This window comes from Panthera leo, chromosome D1 (genome assembly GCF_018350215.1).
Source record: "Panthera leo isolate Ple1 chromosome D1, P.leo_Ple1_pat1.1, whole genome shotgun sequence".
In the NCBI taxonomy this organism is placed as follows: Eukaryota; Metazoa; Chordata; class Mammalia; order Carnivora; family Felidae; genus Panthera; species Panthera leo.
In genome coordinates, this window is record NC_056688.1 from 55,553,920 (window position 1) to 55,576,169 (window position 22,250).

The following is a 22,250-nucleotide window of genomic DNA, read 5'->3' on the forward strand; positions in this document are numbered from 1 at the left end:
AACGCGGGGCTTGAACTCATGACCCTGAGATGATCAATGCCCTAGCTGAGATCAAGAGTTGGAGACTTAACTGATTGAGCCACCCAAGCGCCCCAGAGCACGAGATACGTTTTACGTGGGAATAAAAGTGGCACTAGAGAGAGGAAAATTAGTTGAAAATCTATTTAGGCAGCATTTAGATCCACAGCTATCCTCCCCCATCCTAAAGGAAGACTAGGAATTTACTCTCTTGAGGGAGAGATTCAATCCAAGGGGATCTTAGAATACTGGGCTGGGGGGTAGAGGGTGGGGGGTGAGTGCTGTGCTACAAACAGAGGGGTTCGTAAAGTCTATATACTGAATGGTGAGACTATCCAGCCCAGTCCCTCCATTTACTCCCCAAATCCTGGCAGACTGGCTTACTACTACTCTAGAAAGGAGACTGGAAAATTCTTCTCTGAGGAAATCTGACTAGTCCATGAAAATGCCCTACTGAGAGTGATAACTGATAGAAGTAAAAGGGTAGTGGGTTTTTCTCAACACAACAGCCGAGCTAGCTCAACCTACAATGAAAATCACCAGCCAACATGCCCCACCCTACACATACAGCTTTCTGTCAATTTTTAGCGCCCACGATCATATACAAGAAGACAGCCAGCATTTATTTCTGAAATGAAACAGAGATCAAAACAAATAAATAAACTTACAGGTAAGAGAGAAAACATGAAAGAATAAAACATCAAGAAAAAAGTCATGAATATCATCAGAATATAGTGATTTTATGAAAGAATAGGATGCTATTTAAAAAAAAAAAAAAAAAAAAAAGGAACTTCCAGAGAATAAGAGCTACTAGAAATTTAAAGTATGACCACAAAATTGACAAATCCAGAGAAGTAGTGAAGGATAACATTAAAGGATAAAGAAAATAATACTTACAGAGCATTTACTATGTGCTAGGCTCTATTCTAACAGTTTTACATTTATTATCTTATTTACACCCCAAAACCCTATATTGTTTTCCCTATTTTTCAAATGAGAAAACTTAATTCCAGAATTTAGTTTTCCACAGTCACAAAACTAGTAAGTGGCAAAAACTGGGATTCAAACTCAGAAAGTCTAGTTCCAAAATCCAGGCTTTTATTTATTTTTTTAAAAATGTTTATTCATTTTTGAGAGAGAGCACAAGTGGGGAAGGGGCAGAGACAGAGGGGGACAGAGGATCCGAAGCAGGCTCTGCATTGACAGCAGTGAGCCCAACACAGGGCTTGAACTCATAACTGTGAGATCATGACCTAAGCTGAAGTTGGACGCTCAACCAACTGAGCCACCCAAGTGCCCCCAAATCCAGGACTTTTTAAATAGTATATTACAGCAGGAAAAAAAAAATGAAAAATGGGAATGAGAAAAGATAGGAAAGCTAAAGGATCAATCCAGGCAGTTTCAACATCCTGAATAGTTGATCCACAAAGAGAGAACATAGAAAAACCTAGGAAATAATTCAAGAAATTTCCCAGAACTGAAGGACATGAGTATCTAGAGTGAAAGCGACCACTGAATGTGCAACCCAATGGATAAAATAAAGACTCACACTGAGGAAAATTACCTTGAAATTTCAGAACCCTGAAAGTTACCAAGAGTTTTCAAAGAGAAAAAAGAGGATATTAGAATGGCATTGGAGCTTCTCAAAAACAGTACTGAAGCCAACAGCCAATGGAGCAGTATCTTCAAAATTCTCAGGAAAAATTACCTCCAGCCTAAAAAATGCTTTAAGTGATCAAGAAAGTGGGAGAGTAAAATAAAGAACTTTTCAGTCCACCAATGCAAGGTCTCAAAAAATTTACCTTCCATCCACCCATATACCAAGAAGCTACCAGAGGATATTCCAGCAAATGCATAAATAAACGAAGGAGGAAGATCAGAATGATGGTGAAGGGGAATCCCAGGTGTGCAACAAGCCTAAAGTGCCGTCAGCATCCAGGTCAGTGTGGAAAGTGAGAGGGTTCTAGTAACATAAAACTGAGAATTCTGATGATCTGAACATACTGAGAAGAGTTTAGGAAAGAACTAATCTTAGCATACAAAGAATAAAAAAAGAAAGCAACAATAATCACGTAATCATATCCTTCCCTTCTTCTATGAAACGCCCAATTCTGACAACTTTGTTACTCTGGCAAAGAAAAAACTGAGTTCCTAACGGTAAAATTATCCAAACACAGGTTAAAAAATCTTATATTTTAATTTTCTCCATATGGCATTATAATAATAAAATAAAACAAAAGACTTAGAAGTATGAGAGCTGCTGTGTCATATTAGACAAGTCATTTGACATCGCTGAGCCTCATCTACAAAAAGTGAAATAATAATGCCTATCCCAAAGTTTTCTGTGCAGAATTAAAGTAAGAGACCTGAACATTCCCAGCATAATGCCAAGCACATAGTAAGCACTCAGAACATGTTTGTTAAATCTGAATCATACTGCCTGAAAGAGATGGAAACAGCAATTGGCAGACAGACACTCCCTCCCCCACATACCTTCTGTGTTGTTGTGTTTGTCGTCTGTGTTGATGGTTTGGTGAAGGTTATTTTCACAGGAGACATGTGGGGCGGTAAGGAGTTGGCAATGCTCTGCATGATGTTGCTCATCTTGGGACTGCCACTCACAGGCACAGTGATCGTCTTTGAGACCGGAACAACAGCCTTTGGAACTTCCTTTAGGACAACGGGGGACGAGCTAGAAGAATTTGTTCGCCTTCGTTTTCTGGGTTTTTCATCTTCATCTGAACAGCTAACACCTGAAAGGCAATGAAAATTTTTATTTTTAGATCACAGTCTAACCTCGCATTTTATACTTCATTTTAAATCTGTGTCATCAGTCATCCTTGACTTCTCCCTCTGCCTCATGCCCAAACATTAAGTCCTATCAATCTTCCCTCAGAAGTTTTCTCTGAATGCCTTTCCTCCTTTCTTTAACCCTGTGGCTCTATCAGGCCTTCTTATCTCCTGCCTATATTTTAGCAAGCTCCTAAATAGTGTCCTTGCTTCCAATCACTCCACTTCTACCCTCCATCCTACTGCCAGTTATAGAATCTCACATCTAATTGTGCCAATGCCTTACCTTAAATCCTTAAATAGTTTTTATCTCCCTACAAGATGAGGCACTTAAATCATCACTACATCATTCAAGGTTCTGTATCTTTCTAAGAACACAATACAGTTGACCTTCAAACACAGGTTTGAACTGTGCAGGTCCACTAATATGTGGAATTTTTTTCAATAAATACAATAACAGTAGTGTAAATTTTTCTCTTTTCCTCCATAACATTTTCTCAGTAACATTTTCTTTGTCCAACTTACTATATTGTAAGAAAACTATAATACATATACAAAATACATGTTAGTTGACTGTTTATGTTGTCAGTAAGACTTCTGGCCCACAATAAACTATTAGTAGTTAAGTTTTTGGGAAGTCAAGTTACATGCAGACTTTCAACTGCATAGGGAGTCAGTGCCCCTAAGCCCCACACTGTCTAAGGGTCAACTACACCCTGTTCCACCCAACCCTGTGCCCTCCTATAATCCTCATACACCAAACTGCTCATCATTCCCCAAAGCCACCTTACCACGTTCTATCCAGAGTCTGGATAGTCAGTTTAGAGTCTCTATACATTATTGGTCTACTATTATACCACCTACCATCAATGACCTCTTCATCATCCTACAATTATCATCCTGCAAACCATCTCCTCAGTGAAGCTTTCTTTCCCTTACTCCTCTAAGTAAAGCTAATCCACATCCTTCTGTTTCACTTACCCCATGGCAATGTGGCCAATCAGCCTGCACATCTCCCCTTAATTAAGGTGCTTCCAGAGGGCAATGACTAAGACTTATTGGTTTGTTTCCCTAGTACACTGCCTTGCACATATGAAAATAGATTAATGAATAATTCTATCTCAAACTAATGTTGTTTGTGTGACTTCTCAAAATAAAGCAATAAACTTCCTATTATTTGAAACTGTATATTATGTGAAAAGGTTTCTTCGTGTTTGAGATTCACTTTTTTTTTTTTTAATGTTTAATTATTTATTTTTAAGAGAGAGAGAGAGCACGTGAACACATGAGTGGTGGACGGGCAGAGGGGCAGAGATCTATAAGATCATGACCTGAGCTGAAGTCGGAGGCTTACCCAACTGAGCCAGCCAGGAGCCCCCACTTTCCATGTTTTAAAAAATGATCAAAAAACAGCTCTTGGGTCACCTGGCTGGCTCAGTCAGAAGAGCATGTGACTCTTGATCTCAGGGTCATGAGTTCGAGCCCCACATTGGGTGTAGAGATTATCAAAAATAAATAAATAAACTTAAAAAAAAGAATAATTAAAAAAAATAGATCTCTTACAGTCACCTTGGCTAAATCTGCAGAAATCAGATATAACCTTAATAGTTTCAGATTTTTAGCTTTTTCTTTATGAACTAAAGTCTCAACTGTTTTTGTAGACTTTTTAAAAAAATTAAGTGAGATAACCTTAATAGTTTCAGATTTTGGCTTTTTCTTTAATGAACTAAAGCCTCAACTGTTTTTGTAGACTTTTTAAAAAAAATTAAGTGAGAAATGTAAAACCTTGCAACATACATAGGAAATCTCTAGAGAGCAGACATAAAAAAAAAAAAAGTGTACAGCATGACTCATGGAATTGGTAATAAAATAGAACTCACACCTTCAATTTTTAGACTTTAATTTAAACAAGGTTGACAATGACCTAAAACCATTCCTAAAACAGCAAACTCTACATCTAAAAGTTACAAAGAAATCAAGTTTATAACTATATTGAGAAAAATGAAAATCAAATATTAATAATCTCCAGTTGATAAAACAAAAACAAAAATAATATTGGAATAACAGGCATTAAAACCAAAAAATGACCTGGTCATTAAACTGCTCCACAGAATAGAACCGCAAGGTTAAAAACTGCAAATAAACTTCAAAAACTTATAGTTAACTAGAAATATAAAAGATGGGCTCTCTAGAATGTATCACTGAATCTAACAGTTGGATGATATGTTATATAAACAATTTTTAAAACAACATTACAAAGATTACAATTATAGGAGTAAACACTGAATAAATCACCTAAGTACATTTTGTCAGTTTCCATTCCCATTTCTATTCCATGACAATCAAAAACAAGTGAATTCTTGAAAGACAGTTCAAGGCAGATTTCCCACAGAGAACAAAAAAGAAGTAATTTCTCAACCCCCAGAACTGATTAAAAAGCAATAAATACTAGTCACGTGTAAAGAAAGGAATTCTTTAGAACCTTCAAAAACTAACCACTGCTAATAGCCAGTGGACCGATGATTTAATCCAGGAAGGAAGATCTAATCAGAGCCTATGTTGCAGCATTTAGCCAAGATGGCCCTGATAACACTGAGAATATCACTTACTTTTGACATAAACAGTACTTCCACTTGGCAAGACAACTACATTGGAGGCAGGACTGGCAGGTCTTGGAGACTTAACCGTTGCTATGCTGCCACTTGGAACAGGGGTAGAGGTTGGGGTTGACGTGGTACTTGTGTAGGAATAGCAAACCACTACTGAAGAACGATAAAAAAGTTTGCTGTTAACTTTCACCAAAACTGTCCACGCATATACAGAAAAATTATTTTTTTACTGCAGGCCAATTTTAACATTTTCATGTGATCAGAAGTTAGAGGCCATTAGGTCCATTAAATTAAAAGGTATAATAACCTTTCCTGAAAATCATCATTTCACTGGGTTTTCCTCAAGTATTTAATAGCTGTCTACAGGTGACATTGCCAATGGAGAAGAGCACAGTTACAAAGAAATCAAGTTTAAAACTATACTGAGAAAAATAAAAATAATTTTTTATTCATGGAAGGAGTTAGACAAAAGGCAAATACTTGTATTCCCTTTTAATAGTGATAGCAGCACCAATGATGGAGTGATGGATAATTTTTCCCTAACCATAGCAATTTCCAACTTGGCTACTGGGGGGAACCACGGCAAGATTACTTTATTGTAAAACAACTTACTAGACCCTTGCCATTGAAGCAGTGCAACACTAACTCAATAATGACATCATATGCCAATTTCTTGAATAACAACAACAAGCAAGAATAGTTCATAGGCACCATTTACTGAGTTCCATGCACTATGCTAAATCCTTTCCATATATTATCACTAATTCTCACAACACATGCTCATTTTAAAGAGGAGCGACCTTAAGGTTCACAGAGTTGCTGGACATCACACAACTAGGAAATGGCTAACTAGGACTCCAACACAGATTTGACTACTGGAAATCCTATATTCTTTTCACTCTACCACAAAGTAGGTGGATAGAAAAAGTAAAAGTGGGAAGAAAAGAAAGATACCCCTCCTACAACAAAGGAAACAAACTCAACACAGGCCCAGGTTGCATATTAATACCTGTCTCTCTCTAAATATAGCTTCCTTCAGCCTAAAACAGAGCCTGGCATGCATGAAGAGTGTCTTATCCACTCCAAAACCCACTGCCAGTCAAGAAAAGACAATTCCCCAAAGTAATCTGACAACTGCATATTCAGGGTTATTTTCAAGCAACACACAACTAAGCTACTAGAATCAATATGCACTCTTGAATTTAATATTACTCTTGGTGACTTCAAGAGAATTCAAGAATTTTTACAGCATGTGCCAATTACTAGATTAAGTAACAATGAGAAATTCTTCTCCATCTGCCAGGCAATCCCTAAAGGATTTAGAACCCTTGACTAGAACTGAGAAGCACCATATAGCATTGATTCCCGAAGATAAAAAACAGCGTTTTATTTTCGAAGTAATCAGTTAGGCATCTTTCTCCAGCAGGTAAATGACTTCTATCATTTATTTTCCATGTCACCCATCAAGCTCTTTTATCCACTTCTAACAAGACACACGGATATCAAGAATTCATTCCAAGAAGGCTTTTTGCAATTTTGTTATTAATATAATTCACATTTTGAACAAACAAGAGATTTTTTTTTGGCTGAGACTAAAAACTTGGCAGTTTCTAGTTTCAGAATAAGAGTTGCTCGCTATGTTTTTCAAGCTTCACACAGTGGGATTAAAAACAGATGAAAATCAAGACAATTGTTCTTGAAGAATCTGAGAAAAGTCTTCTCTACACACAGAAATAGTTTTCTACTCACCTTCCTTGCTTCCTGTTTCTGCAGGCACTGGAAGAGATGCATTGTGCTGGATAGCTGCATTGGCAACAGCATTAGCTGTTACAGTGAAGGCGGTTTGGGGAACCAACCGGGGCATCAGTGGGACCAATCGACGACCTTCAATGGACCATTCTGAAGAGCTATTAGGTCCAGACATACTAAACAAAAAAGAAAACGCTGCTACAAGGGTTCTCAATCACTAAAAATGAATCAACTATTTTCTCAAGCAAATATAAGTTTTGAAATTATCAAAAGTATCCTGAGTGAATAGGAGAGGCTTAACTTTAAGCAAGCAAAATCAAAATTATGGATAATTATCAGAATTCAAGGGATTTCACATACATTTAAGTTTTTACACATTTTATTCTATTATCTGAATCTTAGAATGAACACAAATGAAACTATGAAAAATTTTCCTATGCCTTCTAAATACTGACATCATTTTCATTAGTTTAAATCTGGTATTGCTAACGAAAACTAGTGTATCTAACTTTTAGAACTTAATTTTGTAATTCAACTAAAAAGGTAAAACGTACTAATTTATTTTTAAAATCAGATTTTCCTTAACAATTAAGGATAGAATTCACTGAACCTTTGCAAAATTATCTAACTGCCTGCATGGCCAGAGGTTCTAAGGCTTTCAAACAAGGGAAACTGAGGCAGTAAACGAGGGAGACCAAGTATGGAGGGATAGAAAAGGACTATGTGCATATATACATATATATATAGATATATAGATATATATCTATATATATATCACTGCATGTATCACTGACAATGTGTTATATTAGTATGCTTCCTGTTAAAAAACAGACTAGATCTGAGGTTACTGGAAGAAACCTGTCACTATTTTAATTTTACTTATACAACTCTTCACTCTAAGAAGTATTTGAGGCCATTGAACTATACCCCTAAGCAGACACTATTCTGTTTCTCCACTCTAAACTTCTTGAGCAAATTTTATCCCAGGAATCCAATTTAAATATGGTTGAAATACGAAAGGACAGTTGTGTCACTTCTCTTGATTTGACTCCACAAAAAGTAGTCGTGTCACTTCTCCTAGTGATTAGTGTCAAGGTTTAAAATTCACCCAGAATCAATTAATCAATCTCTTTACTAAGTCAGAAATATTTCTGCACCTTTTCCAAACCAAAGATTCTATAACCCAATCTAGGGCTTAAGAGTCTGAATGTCCACTGATTCTTCATGTTTAGACAGCATACACAAAAGCCCATAATGGGATGATGATGATGATAATGATGATGATGATGATGGTGGTGGTGGTGGTAGTGGTGGTAGTTAACATCAACTAAGCACTTACTCTATGTCAGGCATTGTTTTAAACATTTTCTATGCATTAACTCATATAATTCTCTCAATAAATTGGCAATTATTATCTCCATTTTGTGGATGGGGAAATTGAGTCACTGAGAGGTTAAATAACTTCCCTAAGGTCACACAGCCACTAAACGTTTCCTTCAACAAGCATACATCACACTACTGACATTACTTGCCATACAACAAGTAGAAGGTACACAATTTTTCAAAAGGGTTTTATGCCTAACATTTGCTTTGACTTATACTAATTGAGCACTGTTGTCTAATTACTACCAACCTTCACCAAATGGAACAAATAAATTACAACTTGAGAAAGATTTACATTCAGTTCAGAAAGGAATCTCTAGTAGTTGATGAATCTAGTTGGGTTACTACTACAAGAAATCTGCAAGTTGTTTAACATAATCCTACCTAATAAAACAAGGGAAAGAGGAATTCCTAAGATCCCAATTAACTCCACAAATTTGTTATATAATGCAACTTATTGTTTGCATAATCTCCAATTTGACAGTAGTTCTGAAACAGAGAATGGTATAAACAAGAGAAACCGAAATGGGCGACACTGACTGTCAAAGGAAAAATTCTAAGAACTATTTAGCATTTTCTTGGCTTACTCCTCTTTTGGTATCATTTTATTAGAATATCACCAGTAAATTTGCTTGGTGAGTTTACACACAAATAATGTCTACACTTACCTGGTGCATTGTTTAAATGGTGGCAGAAATTTGGAAGATTAGTAATTTGAAACACATGAATATTTGCTATTGAAAAGACAGAATTTGCAGTGCAAAAGATACAACTGCAATTTTTTTAAAAATCTAGAAATCTTCCAAATTTCTACTCATGCCAACATGCTCAAACTTTTTTTTGAGTGAAAAATTATGTTAGAATTAGATTAAAAATTCCTATTTGCTTAGTAATGAGGGTGTGAATATGCATTAGTTGCACAAATCATTTAAACTGAATTTTACAGATTTTTGTAAAACTCTCACTCCAGGATTTCCCTGGAATTCCTAAGTTTCAACGTAAGGATCACTTCTCTATTTATATTAAGTATGGCAAGGGAGGGTAGAAACCTTGCTCTAGCTCCTTTCCTGAGAAATCTAACATGATACTAATGAAACTACCTTGGCCCTCACATCCTGTGGTGTGTAGGGCACCAACAAAAACTCCTTACTCTCATACAGAAATTCACAAAGTATCCTATGAATGTTTTTGGCTTATGGGGAAGGAGTTTAAGAGAACAGTAATTCCAGACAGCCACTTTTTTCCAACACTAGAGACAATGCTGGCAAGAATGGCGCAATTAAAAATTTTGGAGCCCCTTGACACTCCAGGCTTTGCTATTGTAACATTCTGACATGTTTCAAAACTGGATTAGAGTACCAAACTTAATAAATGATATGGTGCCAAATAATAAACGCGTGTTATACTTGGAGCCATAAGCAAGGCTTTTCTTTGATCCCAGACACCCTGCTCCTTTTGTTTCCACTTCCTTTGTGCTCAGTCTTCTCGGCTTTCTCTTCACCTTTCAACCACATTCCTTCTGGCCTAAGCTGCTGTTTGGAGTGGGGGAGGGATGGGAGAGGAGAAAGGGAATGCAGTCAGTTCAGATGCATCCCTCTTGGGCTCCAGTTGCTTTTTTCAGGCTCAGGGTATGAAGACTTCCTATAAATAATCTTTGGATCTAGGTTCTGGTGCTACTTCTGAGGGAAAGAGGGCAGAGGAGATGTCGAGAATAAGGAATCTATGCCTTCCTCACCAATCCACACTCCCCGACCCTTGGGCTCAACAAGTAAAATACGACACCTAGTCAAACTAAAACCATGGCATAAAATATTAAAACAGGAGTATGGAAAGACCTAAGAAGCTTAAAATTATACGCTGAAGGAAACTCTTCAGAAAATTAAATTCATGTATTAAAGAAATCAGAAAGGAGAGAAAAAAAGGAAACAGGCAGATAAAAGCCAACTCTCAATTATCCATGCTAATAGAGAGAGGAGGGAAAGGGAGAGGTCAAACAGATTAAAGAAATCCACATATTATCCAAAAATACTTTGGCATACTTGTAAATTCCTCCACCAAACCATTTTCAGGATAACTAACAAGTAGTAAAATGACTAATTACAATTTTCACCTCCTCTCCCTTCCCACCCTCTGGCTAGAGGTACTCCCAAGCAGCAAAATGGCTAAAAGGTGGGCAGTATTAGGAGGGGGAGGAAGGGAAGAGAAGGGAAAGCAGAGGGCACGGTTAATTCGTAAATGGGAACATGTGCCCGTGAATAATTGAGAGCTTCAATTTTGAAATAAATACAAGAAAAAGCCTGAAATAATAATAACCTATTTGCATACCTGTAACTTGGTCTTTCACCCAAATATAAGGATAAATTCATTCTTTAAAGGGGAAAAAAGGAAAAGGAGACTAAATAAATGTTATCCTTTAAGTATGAAACTGATGCATCAACTTACAACTAATTGTCCCACAATACTGTTCCAATGCTTTTAAAGTACTAGCTTTGCCTCTAAGTGCCTCTGAATGTAAGCGATTGTTTACTACTTTATTATCTAGCACATAAGCATCCTATTACCTTCTCAAACTAGAATCTAGGCTCAGTTATTATTTTGAGAGCATCCCAATTCAAAAGCTTAGAGCAAATTAAAGAAGGAACACATTAATATTTGAATGTTTCAACCATGTTGGCCTGACAACTAAATACTTAACGTCTATAGTGGAAAAATTCCAAACTTCTACAGTGCATACAAACCTACCACTGAAAAATCTCTAAATTCAAATACCTAATCCTTCAAACTACACAGTTAAAAAGGTAGCACCCCATTTTATAAGTTAAATAAAATGAGGAACGGTAAAGCACAACATGAAGCTAATGGATCTATAGGGCCAATTCAAATACTGCCAATTGGTTTAAACATACCATTTATCACATTATGGAAATGCACTGAATTTTTTCCTTTAGTTTTATTTCACATTAAGACATAAAAATAAAAAACAAATGAGTTATACTCTAATGTATCTTATTTTTTGAAATGTTCCTGTCATCCTGCATAAACATTTAAAGGATAATTTCTGCTCCTCTCTATTCTGTAGGAGGCACTGTCTCCATAGGCACTCTCCTAATGTTTGATCCCTGCCCTTCGTCCTCTACCACCCTCCACCCCATCTATCAAATCGTTACAATGATCTGAAAACAATTTTGATAAGAATTGTTTATAACTTTATTTTGTTGGCTTTTTAACGTAAACTAAGTAAGATACATTCATAATTCTTAAAAAATGCAGAACATAAATTTTTACAATCTTTTTTCTGAATCTCAAAATACATGAAATATTAGTCAGTTATAAAAAAATTTATAATGCCTATTTACAAAGCAATATACATACCAAATACCATTACAAAGAACCTCTAAGGGGCTGCTGAATTAGGGGAGCATACTACTTTATTATTGAACTTTGCTTCAAGTTAAGTGAATCATCTGCTGAACTGTGGTGGCCTTTAGTTATGCAGAGATTACACTGTAGTGGGATTTGACCTCAGTACTTAAAGCTTGCCTGACCAAATGCAAAAACATAACCAAGTGAATAAACAGGTAACACCTCTATGGTCAGGATCCCTGAGTACAGAAATAATTACTATTAAGATAAAAGACTCAGGAATCTGCTATACAATCGGAAGACTGTTTCAAAACTATGTTATACTACGTAATAAAAAATCAGGGGTTGTATGACTAATGGCTTACTTATGTGCAATTGTTGTTAACCGTTCATCGTTTACTGCTCTCCGAACTTCAGCACGGTGGCGCTCTGTTGAGATGCTATGAAAAAAAATAGCCATTATAGAACTCTGCCAAGCAGGCAGCTCTTTTCTATACTTTTATTAATGTTCTAAGTCAACATTCTGCTTGGGGAAGAGGGGGGACAAGATTGATTTGTGAAAAGATATAGACAGGGGCCTAATATACACCTTCAGATGCTTTAATTAAAATCACAAAGAAGGGTTCATAATGATTCGGTGTAACTGCAGGATTAGTTGCAAATTAGGAATCATAGGAAGACAAATCAGCTTGATATCAAGTCATTACTTCCAAAACTCAGAAATGTCAGACCATGTTCAAGATTAGCAGAGGTTCCTGTTACCTAAATACGCAAACAGCCATTGAATGACCCCTAATCGTGGTTACTAAGAGGATTCTGGCACTTGGAAGAAAGTCTTCTGAAGTCTTTTCTAAAGCTTAAGAGTCTATAATTTTATGTTTAGTAAATATAATAAAGAAACAAAAGTGGCAGGATAAGCTATCTTTTTCCAGTGGCTATATGCTATGTTCAGTGAATATATTCAGTGAATTTTATGTTCAGTGAATATAATAAAGAAACAAAAGTGGCAGGATAAGCTATCTTTTTCTGGTGGCTATATGCTATGAAATTTGACACCAGGACATTACTCCCTTATTACTCAACACTTCACCTGTATGTCTTCTACCTCACATTACCATTACGGTAAAAATGCGCTTATATTGACCCTGATTAAATACATGTAAGGTTAACACTAAACAAGTGAAAAAAAGGTTATCCCTATTCCATTCATAAATACTCAATAAAATGAGTATCACTCTTCAATTGTAATCTTTGCTGCTTAAACTAAATCCATAACATGGGTTAAAATATTTAAAGGGCTAGAAAGCAGATTTACGAGGAAATATAAACAACAAACAGAAAATATATAAATTGTTAAACATGAAGACAGTAAGATTAAGGATTTCACTTAAATTAAATTTAAATCCCTAAATTAATGGCAACTAAATATAGGAAAAGCCTCTTCCCTATTTTCATTTAAAAAAAGAATAGAACAAAATGGTTTTATATGTAGAAAGGTAACTTCCATTAAAACAGAGTACTTTCTGAAAAAGCTCAAGATGTCAGAATGGATCAAGACAAGGTATCTAAGAATTCCATTCACTAGAACTTTTTAACAAATTTAAAGTGCCATTCTAGCAGGAAGCTAGGGGGTAAACTATCCTTAGGGCTATGACTATATAAAACCACCCATTTCTCTAAATTAAGACAACAACTAAGAAGTCTCCTTCTTCCCTCCCAACAAATGTCACTGGGCCACTCTAGGTCTTCAGATCTTGTTGCTACCAACCCTTCTTTCCTTCACCCAGGTCAAAACTACCTCCCCTTCCCAGGTGACCCAAACCTAAAACTGTCTGCCTTAAACCCTTTCTGATTATAGAATAAATGATAAATTATATAACTCTCTGTAACAAAGCCTCCACAACTGGGATGGGATACCTAAGCACCAAAAACTTGAATACCTCTGTCTTCAACTTGAGAGTAAAAAGTACTAAAACCCCTCAAAATGAAATTTCTAGAGTCATGTCTCACAAATTTTTATGATAATTTACCTAAGAACTTTTGAGAGTTCTCCAAGAAGATCTTTCTTTTCCTTGGTGAGATCCCCCTGTGCCCGAAGTGCACTGATAACTCCAGCATATGCCTCCAATTCTAGAAGAAGAAAATTATTTTAACAAGATAGGCCTTCAATATTTTAAAACTATGGCTACATATAGTGAAACTTCAGGGCAAAAAACCTAGAAATCAATAAAAAAAAATCAATATGCAAAATTTTAAAAATTCCTCTCAAAAATCCTATCTAAGAACGTAGATTAAAATGTGGCTTTTATAATGTTTGTATATTTTTTTGCTGTTGTTATTATCTCACAGAAGTCACATATATAAAATGCTTAGGTAGAAAAATCCAATGGTAAATACTATCTTGCACATTATCACTGAAGAACACTTAACTCAGATGCTACCAACAATTAGGAATAGGCTCCAAGTGATGTAAGGCTGATAAGATAAATTTTTAGCTTTACCGACAGGTACCTATACTGACCAATCCTTAAAACAATTCCTTAGGCCTGCCTGAAATTCAAACTACATTCTACCTCCCTCCTGGGGTTGAGAATACCATGAGCACTGTCCAGTAGAAAAACTCCTAGAACAAGAGTCAAATGACCAGATTCTGGCTCCAGCACTACCACTCACTCACTAGTTTTGTGACCTTGGACAAGTCTCTTCTCATCTCTGAACCTCAATTTCTTTATCTAGAAGAGACTCTGAAGTTATCTTCCAGATCTAAGATCCTCTGCACCTACCATCAAAATGACTAAGGCAAGTTAGGAAACATGAGTTGCTCTTATAGCAACAAGGATATAATACACTGAACCCTAATGCCAGACAGTTTCGTTTCACTATTTTTCCACAACAACAACCATTATGAAATGAAACTGTCAATCTCTGACACTGGTTAGACTCTTGATATCATCTCAGGTCATGATCTCCTGGTCCTCAAGCTGTGATCTCAAGGTTGTGAGATCAAGCCTTAAACTGGGAATGGTGCCTGCTTGGGATTTTCTCTCTCTGCCCCTTCCCCTACTCTTCCTCTGTCTCTGTCTCAAAATATACAAATTAAAAAAAAAAAAAAAAAAGACAAGGGCGCCTGGGTGGCTCAATCAGTTAAGCATCTGACTTCAGCTCAGGTCATGATCTCACAATTCGTGGGTTCAAGCCCCGCATCAGGATCTGTGCTGACAGCTCAGAGCCTGGAGCCTGCTTCAGATTCTATGTCTCCCTTCTCTCTCTGCCCCTCCCCTGCTCTATCTCTCTCTCCCTCTCTCAAAAATAAACAAACATGAAAAAAAAAAAAAATATGGGGCACCTGGGTGGCTCAGTTGGTTGAGCATCCGACTTCGGCTTGGGTCATGATCTCACGGTTTGTGAGTTCGAGCCCCACATCGGGCTCTGTACTGACAGCTCAGAGCCTGGAGCCTGCTTCAGATTCTGTCTCCCTCTCTCTCTGTCCCTTCCCTGCTCATGCTCTGTCTCTCTAACTCTCTCAAAAACTGAATGTTAAAAAAAATTTTTTTAAAAAGACAAAATAAGATATACAACCAAAAACTCCTCATTGGCTCCCAATAAGCCATGCCTGCCTCCCAGCACACTCCATGGAAGTTGTACTACTTTGTGTAGTCCCCTCCCACACTGACTCTGGGCTTGGCATGTGCCTTGCCTTGGCCAGTGGAACATCAGCATACCTGATGCAAACAGAAGCTCAATACGCATTTGCCCACAGGGCCTTGCTACCTTGAGATAACCAAGATGCAAAGAAGCCCAGGATGAAAAGCCACATGGAGAGACAGGCCCAGCCATCTCAGCTGAGCCCAGTCAACTATCTAAGCTACCAGCTGAATACAACCACATGACAGAATTCAGAATTCACTCAATCGGTTAAGTGTGTTAAGTGTCGACTTTGGCTCAGGTCATGATCTTGCAGTTTGTGAGTTCAAGCCCTGTATTGAGCTCTCTCTACTGTCAGTGCACAGCCTGCTTCAGATCCTTTGTCCCCCACCTTCACCCCTCCCCTGCTCACGCTTGTTCTCTGTCTCTCAAAAATAAATAAACACACACACACAAAATAAAAGAAAAACCCCCAGCATCCATAGCATCAAAAATAATAATAAAATAGTTGTCTTAAACTATGAGACGAGTATACCTGAGCAAAACTGAATGATGGGAAATAAGTGTCCAAACTACATTTATCTTCTTACTCAATTCAAGTTGCTACTAGTTAGTATTTGCTACTTCCTAATGCCGGACACCCAAATAATAAAGGCATGCGTATCTGCATCCTAAGTACTACACCAATAATAAACTAATAGCCTCATTCAGTTCATGTTATTCATAGTTCTGACAATCAAAAAAAGACCTTTATATAGTAGAGTAAGTGAGTTGACTATATTAAACAGAAATGTCTGGTCCAACTGAATTATCCCATGTGTAAACACCCTGTATATTCAATCTATGCTGAATACTATGTAGATGTTTCATGGGGTCTCTCTGGAAGGAAAAAGCTTTCCCATTCTGGAGAAGTGAAGAAAATACTTAGTCACAGGAAACGTGTATTTCAGCTTTTATCATGACCCAAAGTCGAGTTCAGAAAGGCACTGGGGATAACCAACTAAGAAATCACTATACTAAAAGCTTATGCCTCATTTATGGAATATTTTATTCAACAAATCAGTACTGAGTCCTATTATAGATATCAGATAGTATGCTAAATTCTACCTTCAAGGAGTTAACCTTAGAATAAAGCTACAGTGAAACAAGTCATCAGACAATTATGATACAGTTTATAATACAGTGGTAAAAGCACAGAGGGGAAACACATCATCTGATCTAGAAGCATAAGCTTTAATCAGAAGTGTGCTCTAAGCAAGCAGAGGAGAAAAAATGCAAATGTGCAAAAGGAATAGGAAGAGTAAAAGCCAATAATATCTCATATAGACATCAAACTTCCAATAACAGTCAGTGACCATTTTCAGAGTTTTACTCTAGGGAAAGTAAAAACATGTCTGTACTCGGACAGTCATTAATTCAAACCAAACTATTAATTGCACATGACTACTATTACAAGGTACCATGAGAATGATTATATAAATAAAACAAAGTGCCTATCTTCAAGGCAATTAAAATCCAACAAGAGATACAGATACAGGAATAAAGAAAGATAAAAATGGAAAAGTAGTCTGGGGCCAGACTAAGCCTCTAATTCCAGGCTAAAATGCTTTTATTTGATAGGACTCTGTAATTGACTGAATGTGGAAATAACAGCAGAAGGAAAGGAACCAAGTTTTACAGTCTGCAAGATATTTAGAAGGGCAATACCATACAAAGAAATGGAGAGGTCAGAGAGAGGAGGTGGCATGAGGACAAAGAAAAAGTTCACTTTTGGCCTATGCAGTTTATGGTGATCAAGATACTACTTCAAAAAGAGTGAAATTAACTAAAGAAATGTGGCAAAGATTTTTGACATTTCAAATGTCATTCCAAGTCTAACTAAAAAATCATAGACAAAAGTATGAGGTGGCAACCTCACACAAAACTGGGACTCAGACAACAGTTACCATAGGTACACGATTCGAGGCACTTCCTCCCTCCTCCAGAAATTCACTCATTGTAAAGAACCTTCACTGGCTTCCCAACCTCCTTCACATTTGATTTCCACTTTGATGGGTATCCTCAGATCCTGACAAATATCAAACTTAGTTGAATTTCTGGCATTATTTTTGGTGCCATTCTACTGTAGTGCTAACTCTAATGATACATAAATATATGCAAACACCACAGAAAACAAAAAGATTCGCCAAACCACTTTTATAAAGTCCTCAACCCATTCCATTTAAACAAATCAGTCATAAACAACATAGTCCGTAAAGCCCCAAGTTGGAGTTGTAGCTCAGGAATGGTTTTCAAAAAAATAAGGCAGAGGAAAAGCAGGCTAGAAGGAGGGAAGGAAGCATTTATCTATTACTGGTCTGTTCAACGTATCATAAAAAAATTCTCTATCCCAGTTTCTTTTTATTTAAGTAAAATCTCAATGTTTAACATTTTATGTTATATGATTTATAACTGTTTTTGGAAGGACAAACCTAATTCTTAAAATATTTTAAGTTAATTCCTAAATACAGTACTTTCTCTAAACTTTGGACCTAGAGCTACTATTTGAAGGCAATTCAAAGGTTTCATTGTTATGATAATAGGCCAACGGGTGGGGAGGAAGTCTTTCTGCAAATCACTACCAAGGCTCACCTCCCAAAGTGAAGGGTCATTGAAGACGACATTACTCTGCAGGAAGGCTGTTTTCTTTTGTACAGAAACAGCTCTCTAGCAACAGTACCCACACAGCCTCGGCTAAAGTTAAAGATAAATTTAGACTTAAAGGTTACCATTTTTATATTTAAACATAATCTCTTGACTCAAGGCCCCAAAAGCCCAAAAACTCTAAAGCAGTCTACTATACTTGGGATCTGTTCCTCCGCAATTATTTTAGCTATGAAATTAATACAAGTCCAACTTTATAAATGGTAGCTAGCAAATTATAGCAATTGCATGTAAGTGTGTAGAAAATCATCCTCAAATTAGTACTAAAAGTTGGATGTAAGGTTAAAGGAAAAATGTGATAAAAGAATGATTGCCTCAAAAAACTCTCTAAACATGCTAAAATACAATGCAAAAAGGTAGTTTAAAATAAGAGAAATCCTCGTAGTGCTCTGAGGAAAAATAAAAACGGTAAATGTTACTAGGAGGCAGCGCCAGGGCAGCTATGATTCAGATTTACATATAGGAATTCCCAACAAAAATTTCCTTTGAAGATTCACCTGCAACTACATTAACGTCTGAAAGCAACTGCTCTAAAACACTATACCCTCAGATGTCAAGCACTGTGATAGGCCCCTTTTATATACAACTAATCCACATAACAAATCTATGAGGCAGATATTATTATGCTTCTTTTACAAAAATGTCGACAGATTGATGGAGATTAAATAAATTGATCTTGCGGGTCATCAGTGACAAGACAAAGACCCCAGGTCTCTCTGAAATCAAAGCCCACACTTTACCCTTCAAAATTACAGATATCCAAATAACTCATATCCACTTCCAAATATTTAATGTTCTTTTTTCAAATAATTTTTTCATTTGATGAACGTCTACTATGTGCTAGCCTGCAACGATAGTGGTAAAGAAGACGACAAGGTCCTTCTTGGACCTTACAGGCTAAGGCGGCAGTTCTCAGCCAAGGATCCTCATCTGAACCACAGAATACAGAAAATAATTCGAGTAACTCTTTTTCTCAATTTTCCCAAGAACAGTACATAACGATTACAATTCTAAATGCGTAAGTTAGTTCATTACATACAATGGATTAGGTTCAGCATTAGTATTTAATTCTCTCCCTAAAATGCTAGTTGAGAAAGGCTGCTCTAAAGGAAAAAAAGCTCAAAATAATTAATTATAAATACAAAGAATGTCTTATTACTGACAGTAAAATATAATTTAGAGAAGTCAGCATAGCTAACATTTACTTAGAATTTAGAAACAGTATGTAATTCACACATATATTCATGAAGGTTAAAAGTATGCTAAAGTGATATTGGAGTCATATTCCCTGGGTTACAATCCTGACTCCAGCATCACCTTGGGCTCTAAGCTTCAGTTCTGTCATCTGTAAAATGGAAACAGACAAAAAAAAAAAAACAAAAAACCTACCTTTTCCATTTGAGTGAGGATTAAATGAGATGCTGAAAGAGTAAAAATCTCACAACAGCCCAGTACCCCTCGAGAACTCTTAGCTACTATTTTTATTATTATGGTTCATGCACCTACTAAGTACAGAGCACTATGCTAGGCACTGGGGAAATAACGAGTAAGATGGGGAATGCACCTCCAAAAAATTTCTAACGCAGCATGAGATAGGACATCCAGGCAAACAGCCATGACAAAAAAAAAAAAAAAAAAAAAAAAAGAAAGAAAGAGAAAAGTATCATAGAAAGTCATAAAACATCAAAAATGAAAACCGTACCCAATTTTCGAAGAATCCTTTTGCATTCATCCCTGCTGAGATCCAAAAGGGTTGGCCACACAACAGGCATTGCTGCTTCTTTTTGGTAGCCCCAAAGAGCTTGTCTTCCCTAACAAAACAAAACAAAACAAAACAAAACAAAAATCAAATTAACAAAGTACATTCAAAAGGCCACTTGCCTGGAGATCCACACCCTAAGAAGTAAAACCAGTAAGAACAATCCTATTTCACCACCACAGTTTTCAACTTTTGACAAATGAAGAACTAAACAGCCATTCCGGAGCTTATTATTCCGGCATAAGACAGTGGAAAGAGCACAGGCTTTAGGGTCAGACACCTCTAGGTTCTAGTTCTAGCCTTCAACTCGCTGGCTGTGCGATCCTGGGTGAAGGGGCCTATCTGAGCAAAAGTTTTCCCCATCTGGAAAACAAAGGTATTATCATCCAATTCGTCATGAGGATTAAAGGACAGTATGTGAAGTTCTTACCACAGTGGCTGGCATGTTGTTTAATAAATAGGTGCTACTACCTGATTTGGGCAAGTCACTTGATTTCTGCTGGCTTTCTCATTCGAGACTTACAAGAGAGAAAATACATAAAGCTGCCAGCTCGTTACAAGGGCTAATGGAACTTCAAAAACGGTCTTCTCAAGTCTGAACAATGAACGATGAATTTACACCCAGTAGTCCTTCGACAATCATTTACCAAAATTTCAGATGTCAGGAATTTACTTTGTACTGGGAATTGCCTGGTTCAGAGGATAAAAAGACAACTTAGCGCTGAGGGCTTGAACAATACCTGCTTAGCACACAGCAGATCCACTGTAAATATTGGTTAAGTAAGGTGAATGAAGACAGAGGAGAGCAGAATGAATGAGTGAGTGAGTGAGTGAGTGAATGAATGAATGAATGAGCGAGCGAGCTCCCCAGTTGAGTCAGGCACCGAACCGTAATAACTGCTATATCCCGTTCCAGGCACTGGGGCTGCTAACTCCAACTCTGCGCCCGGAGTTGACCGCCCCCCCCCCCCCCCGACTTCCCATAGTCCTCTCAGCTACGAACCAACCCAGAGCTAGGAGAACTGGACTGCGCGCCCCAGCCGGCAGGATGACATAAAGAAAAGGGGTGGGGAGGAGGAAGAAGGGGCAGAGCCAAAGGAATCCGCTCCCTCCACAAGCCAGTCCCCGCCTCCCGACAGGATCTTGGAGGCGGCCGGCGACCGCCCGAACAAGCACCACGTCACGGCATCCCGACGCGTCCCCGCCAGCGCACCCCACCGCGGGGACGCAGCGCACTGGAAATCTAAGCAGCAGTAGCGGGAGCCCGCTCCGGCAGCCGGGATCTCGTGTAATCCTTCCCCCACTCAAGTGTCAAGGAGGCAAGCCCGCCCCGCCCCCTCCCCAAACACGCACTCTCTCACAGCACCACAACAAGAGCAGCCCGCCCACTCTCCTCACCGGTGCCGCTCAGCGCCAACCCCAATGTCAAGCCCACTACCCAAGCCCTTCAGGACCAGTAGCGGGTGTCAGGGGCCACGGTCGGCATCAGCGCCTCGCTCCCTCCTCAGCGGAGAGGACAACGGAGAGAAACTAGGCGCGCGGACAGCCAGGCAGACGACCGAGACTCACCGGGAGGCGCCCAGAGCTGGACCCCCAGGATCCCAGCACCAGGCCTGCCAAAGTCCCCCTCAGCCCACCTCAGGGAGCCCCACGATCCCGTTAGGAGACAACGGAGGATGGGGCTGGGCGCCCCAAGCCGGGGACCAAATGCTTGGCCCGGCGCTCCTCCAGCCCGGCTAACCTGCCAGCTCTTCCCGGCACCCTGTCCGAGAGTCACCCACCTGCCCGGCCTTTCGGGGCTCATCTAAAAGGCTCCTCCGCCAAGACTAGGGAACACCAGGAATTGGGTTTGTTTGCGGTGCCTCAGAAGGGGCAAGATGGCGACAGGCATCAGGGCGCAGGCGCAGCCGCGCGCTGCCAGTCGGGAGGTGTAGTTCGCCTTTCCCGCCTTTCGGAGAACAGGCTCCAGAAGGCTTCCATTCTCCCAGTCCCTCTTTTCCTCCGCGTTTTGAAAGGAAAGAAGAGACATCGCGGGAGGTGCTGGGAGTTGTGGTCCCGACCCAACTCCCTCCTCTTTCGCTGTCGGTATGCTGTCGCAGGCGCAAGGAAGGCCGGGATTGTAGTTTCCCTGGCTTCACCTCCATACCCTCCTTCTCCGGCTTCGCGCGCCTCTCCTCCAGCTGCCGTCTCCCAACCAATCGGCTGCGCTCTCTGCTACGTGTGGCGTCACA

General features: G+C 38.5%; 1 protein-coding gene across 11 annotated transcripts in view; it reads right to left on the reverse strand.

Annotated features, from left to right (window-relative positions):
* The window catches only part of EMSY (EMSY transcriptional repressor, BRCA2 interacting), an 87,108-nt gene extending 65,014 nt beyond the window's left edge, over positions 1-22,094 (reverse strand). For 2 of the 11 annotated variants that reach the window (XM_042903872.1, XM_042903870.1), the window contains exons 1-8: positions 21,801-22,083; positions 19,963-20,071; positions 13,943-14,042; positions 12,278-12,352; positions 10,875-10,916; positions 7,167-7,342; positions 5,418-5,570; positions 2,512-2,771 (exon numbers count right to left, since the gene is read on the reverse strand). In XM_042903872.1, the coding sequence (XP_042759806.1) occupies positions 2,512-2,771; positions 5,418-5,570; positions 7,167-7,342; positions 10,875-10,916; positions 12,278-12,352; positions 13,943-14,042; positions 19,963-20,032 (876 nt within the window). In that variant the 5' untranslated portion in view covers positions 20,033-20,071; positions 21,801-22,083. Of the gene's footprint in view, positions 1-2,511; positions 2,772-5,417; positions 5,571-7,166; positions 7,343-10,874; positions 10,917-12,277; positions 12,353-13,942; positions 14,043-19,962; positions 20,072-21,800 lie in introns of all 11 variants that reach the window. The other 9 variants (XM_042903876.1, XM_042903874.1, XM_042903877.1 and 6 more) reach the window with 8 other exon arrangements.
* Positions 22,095-22,250: the final 156 nt, after the last annotated feature.